The following is an 11,217-nucleotide window of genomic DNA, read 5'->3' on the forward strand; positions in this document are numbered from 1 at the left end:
GCTGCTGCTGCTGCTGCTGCTGCTCAGCCTGGGCTGCTGCTGCTGCTGTGCCATGGTCGCAGCATGGGAGCTGCTGGTTCAGAGCCCTTCCCTGCCCTGCTTCCTCCCAGCACAGTGTTCCTGACCATGCTTCACTTCCAGTGCATCGCAGCACTTCTGCTCCCTGGCACCATGGCTGCTGGCTCAGTGTGTGTGAGCAGCCTGGCCCTGTGGCACAGCATGCATGGCCTCTGCCTGGGGGCAGGGTGGAGCTGGGCTGGCTTTTAGGGAAGTGTCCCTGGGCGCCAGGGATCTCTGCCTGGCCATTGTTGTCTGGCCGCAGTGAGGCCACAGGTAGGAGGCATCACAAGTAAACAGAGTCATGAACGAGAATGAGCTGCTCAGTGAGTTCCAGCCTGTTATTTCCTCTCCCCAGTACCCCTGTCACCAAGCAGCCTTCGTGCTTGTGGGTGTTCAGGGTTGCCAGGTTTTGACTGGGCATGGGGAGCTGGGTTGGTGGACAAGACTGAAGTGAGCTGACCAAGGTGCCGGTGCATGGATGTTGTTCCACACAGCCACAGGCTGGTGCCAAGGGCACTCAGACCTGTCCCCCAGGGCTTGTTTTGTTCGTTTGTTCTCCTCCCTGCCAGCATGGCTGTGGCTGCAGGGAGACAGACTGGGAACCTGGCCTCAGCTAGAGCTGGCCAGCTGGACGACAACACACAGGTCTGTATGTGGCTGTGTTCCCTCATCTGGTCCAGCACTGCTCCTCCAGCCATGCCAAAGCTAGAACAGAGGGTGACAGTCATCATTCCGGGGCCAGCAGGAGCTTGGCAGCTCAGCCCTGGCCTGAGGCCCCCATTCCCCACAGCTCCTCAGCACTCTGTGCTGCATAGCCAGGGAAGGTGACCTGAGCACCAGAGAGACAGGGCCGTGCTGGGTTCTGAGAGCCCCTGTGGGCAGACCAATGGGAACCCAACCCCAGGTGGCTGTGGAACCCAACAGAGAGCAGCAGCAGTGCAGGAAAGGAGGTGCTCTGCAGCTTGATCAGTGTCACACATGATCAAAAGGGATTGGAGAAGATGAGGAAAGAGGACAGAGGTAACAAAAAGGAGAGATCTCACCCCTCCCAGGCTCCAGTGGCATGTGGTGTGGTCTCTGATGTTGGGTTCTGTGGCCACAGGGTGCCAGCCAAGCCTGGCTAACTTTGCCCCTTTTATAGTCTCCAGTGCTTGGTGTCCTCCCCTCAGGCAGAGTTTGCTGGGTGTGGGCACTATGGTGCTCTGGAAGGCTCCCCAGATGGGTCTGGGGGTATAGGGGGGCTCAGGGGTCTGTCACTGCCCCTGCTGCTATGCATTTGTGCCCTTGGTCCCGGGCCAGAGCTGGGCACAAGGCAGGAGGGGTCCCACCCCCACCCCTCACAGCTCCCTCTCACTGCTCACAGCCTGGCACAGCCACACAGCAGACCCATGGCCATGACAGAAGGGTGGGGGGGGTCCTTCACCTCCATGGTGGTGGCTTCAGGGGTCAGACTACACTTTGAGACCTTCCCTTACAGCACACACACACACACACAGGAGTTTCTCCCAGAGCTGCAGGCTCTTACAGGGCAGCTTCACTTGCCTACACAAACTGGGTGCAATTGGGAGCTTTATCTCCCACCTCAGTCACAGAGGATTTTTTCCCTCCTGTGCCTCATGCCTGCTGCAGCATCACAGCAGGCTCAGCATTGGTGCCTGCCAGGGTTCACACTCTGGTAAGCTTTGACCTGGTGTCAGAAGCAGCAGGGCAAATAACCAAACCTTATTCTTGTTCTCTATGCTGGATGTCACAGAGGGGGATAGGTTGGGAGGTGTCCAGACCTCTGCTCAAAGAAGAGGTGTCAGATCAGGTCACTCAGGAGCTTGTCCAGTGCTTGAATGTCCCACAGCTGCTCTGGGCCACTGACCACCCCCCATGGTGAATTTTTTTTCCATACAGCTAATGAGAATTTCCTGTTTTCCACAGCTTGTGCCCATTGCCTCTCATCCTGCCTGACAAAAGCCTGGCTCTGTCTTCTCTACACCTTCCCACCAGGCAGCTGTAGACAACACTGAGATCCCTCCTTTACCTCCTCCCAGCTCTCATCCTTTCAGCCAGCCCTGCTGCCTCCAGGCTTTTGACAATTCCCCTGCAGCAACCAGGTGATGGCCTCTGCTGGGGAGCAGGGCAGAGCTGTGAACCTTAATTAAGCCTGGATCCACTGGCAAGGGAGAAAGTGGCCTTCAAGATCCAACCCCAATCTCAGCTCTGTCTGGGAGTCCCATGCCAGACCCCACAGATCAAATTCCCCCTTCTCCACTCCTGCTGATAAAGAACATTTATTGTTAAAAGCCTCCAAGCCACCCTCTGCCCCAGCTGCTGCCAGGCCCTTGAGGCATCCCACAGAGCACAGCTCACGGCCTGGGTGCTGCCACGCTTGCCAGACTTGTCAGCTGCAAGAGACTTGTCCCATTGCTGCCATCTCTCTCTCTCTTTTCTTGTCTACAACACTCACAAATTTGTTTCCTCTCAAGTAAAACCTGAGAGGTTTCTCTGTCCACTCTCCTCGGTTGCCGATCCCGATCCTCGTTGTGGCTACCACGTCCTGCTCCCCAGGTAGGTCGTGTCCAGGCACCATCCAGATGGCTGCATCCTGAGTCAGGTCCCTTTGGTCAAAAGCCTTGTCGATGCCAAAGGCTTGGCAGAGCTTGGAGGGGCCATTGCACAGCTGCCAGTCCTTCAGCAGCTTGCTGGCTGCCTTCCTGCCCGTGCTGCGCAGCTCTCTCATGGCATCCAAACCCTGCAGGGGCTCCAAGGAGCGAAGCAGCACTGCAGCCCCTTCCCCTGTGCAGGACAAGAACCACCTGTTAGAGCAGGGCTGTTCAGCAGGGACATCTCAGCTGTCAGCCAGCCCCAGCCCCAGCAGCACTTCAGCCCTCAGCCTGTGGTCCAGCTTAGCCTAAGGAAGCAGGGTTCCACCTGCATGCCCACCCATAGGACTTGTCCTTGGGCCACTTGGCTTCAAGAGCCAGGCTCTAGAGTCAGCCTGTGATCAGTGCTCCCCCTTCCCTCACCTGAGTGTCCAGTGCTCCATAGCTCTGAGTCTTGCTTTCCCCAACCCTGCTGCTCCCAAGGCTTGCCAGAGGGCAAGAGGTTTTTCTTACCTCAGCAGACGCATGGCAGAGTTCTGGCACAGCCACCCAAAGCTGCTCCCAAACCCAGAGGGTCTTAACCACTCCAGTTACAAGAGCTGCAGCTGACAAAGGAGGGGGCATGAGCCAGCAGCCAAAGGCAGCCTGCAGTTAGGCTGGGCAAAGAGAAACCTGTGAGGAGCTGCAGGCACTGCCCCTGCTGCTGCTGCTGCTGCTGCTTGAGGGAGCCCTGGTGAAGCTTTGCAAGAGGCAGGGCAGGATGGAGCTGCAGAGCCTCTGGCTGTAGGATGTGCAGCCCTGGGAGCATCACTTCAGCAGAGGAGAACTTTCTATGACAAGAAGTGAAGCACACTGACAGCTTCTCTTCTCCAGTGTGATCTGCCACCCTGCCAGGAGCCTGAGGAAGTCCCCCTTGCTGCTGTAACCAGCTGCCCTCCCTGATTTTGGTGGCAGTGGAGCAAAGGTACAGCCCTGAGCGCAGACACTGCCCTGTGACAAGGCTCTGCAGCTGGAGTGGGACACAAGCACTTCCTTGGTATTTCCATGGGACAGCAGGAGGGCCTCTCATGAGCTGGACTCCATGACCACTCATGGAGTGGGGGAGGAGAGTGCCTGGCAAAGCAGGCTCTGTGCTGTGCCCAACACAGCCCCCCTTGTGCCAGGCCACCCACAGCATTCCTGCTGCCAGCAGCTGTGGCTGCTGCTCGGCAGGAGCCCCCTCTCCAGCCTCACACAGCTGGAGCCCTGCTCCTGCCTGGCAAAGGCTTTGTGTGCAGGCACTGGCAGATCCCTAGGGACCTGCTGCTTCCAAAAATAGAACCCCTCTGGTGTGCTGTACAGCTCCCACACTGAGTCACCCTGCTGGCTCCCAGCTGAGGGCCTGATTCCTGCCTTGGTGAGGTGTTGCCCTGAACCTGCTCAGAGCCCCCTGCTGCCCTCAGAGCAGCTCGGGAAGGTCAGCAGCTGCCAGCAATCTGTTCCCAGGCACTCCCTTCTCTAAAGACAGAAATGGATGCAAATCTGGCAGCCAAAAGTTGCTTCCCTGTACTACAGAGATTCAGAGCTCAAAGGTCATCTGAGATTTTTCAGAACATGCTCCATGTCTTAATTCTGCCTTTATCCGTGCCCAGAGACATCCTCCGCAGCAGGAGGCTGCCTCGCTGGCCAGCACAGCCCTGGGACTCTCAGCAGTCCCTAATTACACTAATTGCTTTCATCCTTCACAGATACAAGTGGAAACCCTGGGCACACTTGAATTGAACTGAGTCCTTGGGAGCTCATGTGAAGAGAGAGGCACTCAGAGCTATTGCAGCTGCTCCCAGAGCACAGGCAGGGGAAGAGTGCAGGGATGCCCTGAAGAGCTACTGCCTCCATCCATGCCTACACCTAGAGGGTGATGTCCAGGTCCTCCTAAGCATACTTGCACATCAGAAGTTTTAACCATTAAAGAGTAGAATCCTTCCAACTCAACTCCTGCCTGCAGTAGTTTGCTCTCAGGGGTTGTCTGGCTCCAGCATCTGCCCAGCACAGCCAGCCACTGACAGGCCAGCAGCAGCAGTGCCAGTCCAGAGAGGAGTGTCTGCCTCCCATGCCCAGGGGTCACTCCCTGAACGAGTAGCATTCAGAGCTAAAAGCTGGGATCTGACAGCACTGCAGAGGCCAATTCCCTCCTGGAGCAGCTAGAAATCATAAACTGATAGGGAAGTCCCACCCCCCACTGTACAGCTTGCTGCTGCTTCCCTGGAATGGCTCCAGCTCCCATTCTTGGAAACAGCTCTTGGCCACCGGAGAAAAGAAAATTTTCTCCTCTCTCCACCCGTCTGAGTCACTGCTCCTGAAACACTTCCTTCAAAGTCCCGGTCCAGGATCAGAAAGTTAGGGGAAGTCCACAGAACGTGACCCTGAGCCTGGGCAGAGCATCCCTGGGGACTGGGCTTCACAAGCTGTCCTTCCAGGGCTGGCAGCAGAAAGCCAGAGAAGCAAACCACAGCCCACTCAGGTTTTCACAGCATTCCCAGGGAGACCCTGAAGGACTTGGATATTTTGTATCCAGTTTCCTACACCAAGATGCTGAAACCTATCCAGCAGAAAGCCATCCTGCAACCAGGGCATGCTCTCTGCTACTAAGAAGGACCAAGCTGTGCCACACCACTTTTCTTGGGTGGTGCTTCCTTGTGTTTTCTGCACCGCCACAGCCATATTCAAGAGTTTCCAGGGCCTGTCCAATAACCAGAGAAGGAAATGCTTCTGCCTTTTACCCAGGTGCTTGAGTGGCACCAGGAACAATGACCTCAACCCTTCCCTCAGGCTAAATAACAGGAGAGGCTTCTTGTCCATCTCTCTTTAGATGAGAAAAGCACTTCAGGTATGATTTCTCTCCAGGTTCTCTTCCAGCACATCTGCACTTGGGCAAATGTATGGAAGGGCTAAATCCTGCTTGTGTGGACAGATCCATGAGCAGCCATGCAGCTTTACCATGAGGGTGCTGGAACACTGCAACAGGTTGCTCAGGGAGGGAGTTGGGCCCCATCCCTGCAGATATTCGCGGTGAGGCTCAACAGGCTCTGGGCAACTTGAGCTAGTTGAGGATTCCCCTGCTGACTACAGAGGAGCTTGGACTGGATGTCCTCTGGAGGTCCTTTCCAACCCAAACCATTCCCTGATTCTATGCAAGCCATGCCCTCCACTGCAGTGTGCTGGTGGCAAAGCTGCTGGTGCCAGCTGTGCTTTCTGTCAGCATGGCTGCATGTGTGACAGGCTAACACACACTAAATCTGGACCAAAAACTCTAATTAATCCATCACACACTGAGCTCTCCAACTGATTTGCTACAAAACTAAAGAGGTATAGAAGGGAAATTTTCTCAAAGGATACACTTCAGAGAAACCTTTGAAGACTTGAAAGGCTTAGCTTTTGAAATTCTTTTAACAAAAATGATTCTTCCTAATGTTTCAAACACCAGCAATCCCACCCTGAGTAAGGAACAGTTCTGCTTTCATTATCTCACAGAATCACAGGATCCTAGAATGGCTCAGGTTGGAAGGGACCATAGAGATCATCTACTCCAACCCCCCTGCCATGGGCAGGGACACCTCTCAACTAGACTCAGCTGCTTAAGGCTTCATCCAACCTGGCTTTGAACACCCCCAGGAAGGAGGCAGCCACAACCTCCCTGGGCAACCTGTTGCAGAGTCTCACTACTCTCCTAACACTGACTCTTCATTAAGCTTAGGACATCTCAGACCTTTTTGTTTTTCCCACCATTTACAGCTTCTGAAGGTAATGATAGGAGACGGAAAAATTTCTTGTCCTGACAACAGAGAGCGTTAGACTGCAAACTGACTTCTCCATCACCACTTTGGAGGAAGAACATTGACTGAATCACATAAATAAGGCAGCAACCCAGGCCTTCAGAAGCAAAAGCTCCATCCCATGAAGACTCTCCTCCAGTCTATTTCTGTGCCTGAACAGCTCCCCCAGCCTGCAGCCAGGACTCAAATCCCATCGGGCCGGTCAGGGTGCAGCTGGAGATGGGCTGATAGCTAGCACAGACAATCTGCCCACAGTGCCAGACCCCAGCTGTCAGCCCTTCGGGAGCTCAGAGTGGCTCAGGCTCAGCTCACCTTGGCTGGAGACGTTGACACAGAAGTGGATGCCATAGATCTGGTACACATACAGAGTGCCTGGCTTCATGAACATCGCTGCGTTGCGCTGCGTCTGCTTCCCCCCTTTCGAGTGGGAAGCTTCATCTTCCCCACCCAGATAAGCTTCTGTTTCAACAATCCTCCCCCAGAGTTCTCTGCCATCAGGAAGTTTGCGGACTAAAATCTGAAAGAGAGGTCAGGGTGCATCAGTTAGCAGCCCTCTGGGCAAAAAGCAGAGAGCACAAGGGCTGTGGAAACAAAGAGGGCAGGAAAAAGGACCTGGTGGTGCTGCGTGCTCTGCTCTTCAGCCAGCAGTCCAGCCTGGCAGCTGCTGTGAACCTTTGCAGCTTCTGCTGCTCAGGCCACAGCCCAGTACAAGTTGCTGCCTGCTCTTCACCCCACCAAACACTGCAGTGCCTAGATGTGGCAGCACCATGAAGAACCCATTTATGATCCTATGTACAATGAAGCCCACAGAGCTGCTTTTGTGCTTATTTGCTCTATTCTCCACCTCAATCCACCAAGTTTAAGGCAAAAAAGCACCACCAGTATTAACCTTGAAGCATCATGAACCTACATTCTTTTAGATCAGCAGCAACAGGACAAGAGGCACAACTAAGTATCTCCTGTGATTAGATGGTCTGGATCCTCAGTGATGTTTCAAATAAGTCCTAGTCCCTGCCCAGAGCTAATCATGGCCAGAAGGTGCAGAAATGTTATTTCCATGTCTGCTGCACACAGAGAGGGGCAGTGCAGGGGAGCTGGGAAGTGGCCCCAGGCAGCCAGCAGCAGATCTGTGAGGGAAGTGTGCTCCTTGCTGCTGGCACCTCCTTACCTAAAACAAAGCAGACGTGGGGCAGGGGGAAACTATGACAGCAAAAAGATTCCCTTTAAAAATAAAGCAATCACTAAACTTCCTGCAAAAGCTCTTCTGGCTTGACCTGATTGCTAATATTTTCTTGACCATGTCTTTAATAAATCCCGCAGCATGGCCTGGTTTAGGCAGCAGCCATCACTTTAATTATACCATTCAGCACTTCCAGAGCTGAAAGCCAGCCATTCAAAACTGACCTCCAAGAAAACCAGCTCAATTCCTACCAGATGTCTGTGCTGGATTGCTAATGGATCAGCAGGGATGTGCCAGAAGTCAGCTTCCACTGTTGCAGCTCAGTGTTAACTCGCTGTTGTGGCACTTCCTTTTCAGAGGCCATTCTCTGAGTGTGTATTTTGGGGGTAGATTTTGTTTCTAAGAACTCAAGTCTCAAATTCAAGGTAAGGGAGATACCAGGCTCCTCCAAAATCTGGCAGAATGAAGCACTGTAGTGAGAATTAGAAGAAAATAAGATAGTGAATGAAGCATTGTAGTGGTAATTAAAAGAAAGTAAGATAGTGACTGAAGTATTGTAGTGGTAATTAGAAGAAAATAAGAGACTAGGGCAGGAGAGACTGGGATTTATACTTCAAAGAAAAATCAGATAGGAATTACCTGGCTTGTAATTCTAGGCCTAAACAGGAAAAGCAGAGAATTAGGACTAAAAATAGCAGCTGCCAGGGTAACTGAAGGCAGAAGGATGTCAGAGTCATTGAGCCAACAGAAAACTGTATCAGTATTGGTAGCCTTCAGGTATCCTCTTGCAGACCAAAGAAGTCCCCACAGCAGGACAGGACACAGGGCCACAGGCTGTTTGTTCAGATACCATCAAATACTTTGCAGAGTGAGTAATCCAGGATGTCAGAAGAGCCTAAACTCTCAAACTGATCCAGAGCAAAAGCAGTGTCTTTTCTGAAAACTTATCCCTGAAAACCAACTTTGTGTCATGGCCATGAAGTATAAACTTCAGTGTCCTTCCCTGAGCACTAAGGTCCAAAAATAATCTTGTCAGAGTCCTGCTTACCCACAAAAAGGGGAAACTACATCAAGTGAGGAACCTTGATAGGAAGAACTTAGAGAGGCAGCCAAAGGTCAAAGCTGGGAAGGCAAACCTCTAAGCAGGATGTCTACAAAGATAGCAAACACACACATGCTGCATCCCAAGGAGGTTAAGGCAGAGAAAAGAAAACCCAGCAGGGTGAAAGAGCAGAGCAAAGGTGTTAATTACAAGCAAGACAATATCCTCAGAAAGTAAAATAAAGCTAGAGACAGCAAGACAGGCCAAAACCAACAGTTTGTGGAACAAATTCCTCAAGTTATCTAAACCAATGAGAACTCAGAGTCTGTTCACCCTACAGACAAAGCTATAAAGACTACTCCAAGAAGATAAGGGCACAGCAGTGAAACTAAACCCACATTTTTCAATTGTATTTAGGAGGTCCCAGACCAGGATTTTTTATGGGGAAAGCACTGGAGGAACTCACTCCCATGGAGACAGCAGGAGAGCTTTTTGAAGGTCTCACTAAGCAGAAGAGACACATTTGATCTCCAAAGGCTTTCAGCAAGGTCCAAAGATTCCTTCAAAGTTTCAGCAAAGGGATAAGGCAGAAGGTCCATTCAGGAACAAGGAATAGCTGGAAAACTCAGACAGCCAAGATAGGAAGAGTAGTTTTTGGAGTGGAGAGAGTTTAGCTGACAGACTCTGGAGTCCTCAAGGTCTGCACTCTAGGGCCTGTGCCACCTCACACACTTGTGTTAACCTCAGAAAGGTGATAATTGGAGAGCTCACCAGGTGTACTGGCAACACTGAACTACTCACAGTCAGCAATACTGACAGGAGGTAGAATGAGACAGAACTTCCAAAGCTTACAGGGCAGCATCAAAGAAAGTACCAAGCAGTCCGCTGAACCTGCAGACAAAAAGGAAATGCTCAAGTACACTGTGACAGGGGAAAGGGCCAGGGCCTGCCATGCTATCAGCATCACAAGACAGTAAAACGGGAGCAGAGAAGATGTTGCTAACTGCAGAGCATCACTTTCCTCTTGCCAAAAGCCAAAACTAAATAAAGGAGCACCTGAAAGGAAAACAATGGGCCTGAAACAACCTTCAAACCACAAGCAGCAAAGTACATTGCAGTAAACCAGAATAAAACTCCACAAAGAGCTGCTTCTGAAATGTGACAGTAAACAAAACTCAAGAAATGACTCCTCTGGCTTCATCCAAAATAGTCACCTACTGGTCTTAAATTCCACTGCACTTAACAAGAGAAGGACTCAGAGCTGTATTCCTGTAACAGCCAAACCCTGCAGTCAAATGGCAACAAAAGATTTTCATCCTTTCACCCCAAGTTATTAGCAAGAGCTCCAGAGCAGTTAGCTCTTACAGTTCAGGTCTTACCTGTCCCAGAAAGGACTTGGCCAGACTAACACAGGGCTGGTTGAAAAAATCTGCTTCCAACTGGGCAGAATTTTTTTTCTCTACTGCAAAATATTTGCTGCTTTTCGGAGAAGAATTGCCATCAGGTGTGGCTCTCAGGTTCTCCAAGGCATCACATGGAGGGAAGCTGGAGTTGCTTTGGAGAGCACTTAACTGAGCCAACAGCTTTCTTTTTCTTGGCATGGTCCTAGAAAATGGACAGAAACAGCATTAGGAGTACAAAGCTTATTTAAATGTAACACAAACTCTCATTTTCACACACCTGTCCACATCAGTGAATCTCAAGGCTATGACTGCTTGGACAACCTAAGGCAAACTACAGGAGCAGGTAACAGATTTAGCTGTGTCTGCATCAGGCAAGGCAAATATTGGGCTCTACTGATAAGCAAATCAAATACTGAAGTTTGAGTATTCATCTCTTAAAGACTGCAGATAAAAAGCAACTTTCCTCCACTCAGTAAAAAGAGGTTTTCTATTCAGACATTGGAAACAAAGATGAACCAGTGCCAGCTACTTTTTACCTATAACTCATGTAAGCAGCCAGAATAGGAAACAAGCACCTCAAAAACTGCACTCAGAAAGTCCACACAAGTCAGGTGTCAATCACGTTAAACAGTGAGCTGAACAGAATCTAAAACCCCAGAGGACACAGAACACTTGAGTTGAGAGATTCAGAGTTACAAACTTGTTTATCATGCTGGAGAAATGTTGGTGTTAGAATCCCCACAAAATAAGCTTTAAATCCAACCTACCAGAAAGATGAAGTCTCCTCCAGTCAATAGTTAGGTATTTGAGGCAACTATTTAACCTGGGATTATTCTTCTAGGTTTGACACCAATTTATTCCGTGAGCTTCAAAAAGGGAATGTTTCTCCTTCTGTGCTGCAGTCCTTACACCTGCCCAACAGGAACAAACTTACTTAGTTGCTGTATAAAGCACTTTGAAACAGGCTCAGAGTTTGGAGCTGGAGCTCATGGCACCAAGAGTGCATCATTGGCTCAAACTCAAGAACAGTTCTCTAGTGGTCTAGCAAAAGACTATTGTACAGTTGGGCACTGCAGGAGATGATCATCCCTGGGGGTGTTGAAGGCCAGGCTGGATGAGGCCTTGAGCA

General features: G+C 51.0%; 1 protein-coding gene across 1 annotated transcript; it reads right to left on the minus strand.

The window, feature by feature from the left end:
* Positions 1-2,343: 2,343 nt before the first annotated feature.
* MPG (N-methylpurine DNA glycosylase) lies at positions 2,344-10,987 on the minus strand. Its single transcript, XM_054390850.1, has 4 exons — positions 10,856-10,987; positions 10,065-10,290; positions 6,776-6,980; positions 2,344-2,844 (listed from the first exon to the last, which is right to left on the minus strand). Exons 2-4 carry the CDS (start codon positions 10,284-10,286, stop codon positions 2,450-2,452), a joined length of 822 nt encoding a protein of 273 aa, XP_054246825.1. The 5' UTR covers positions 10,287-10,290; positions 10,856-10,987; the 3' UTR covers positions 2,344-2,449.
* Positions 10,988-11,217: the final 230 nt, after the last annotated feature.

Source organism: Indicator indicator, chromosome 22, assembly GCF_027791375.1.
Source record: "Indicator indicator isolate 239-I01 chromosome 22, UM_Iind_1.1, whole genome shotgun sequence".
NCBI classification, from domain to species: Eukaryota; Metazoa; Chordata; class Aves; order Piciformes; family Indicatoridae; genus Indicator; species Indicator indicator.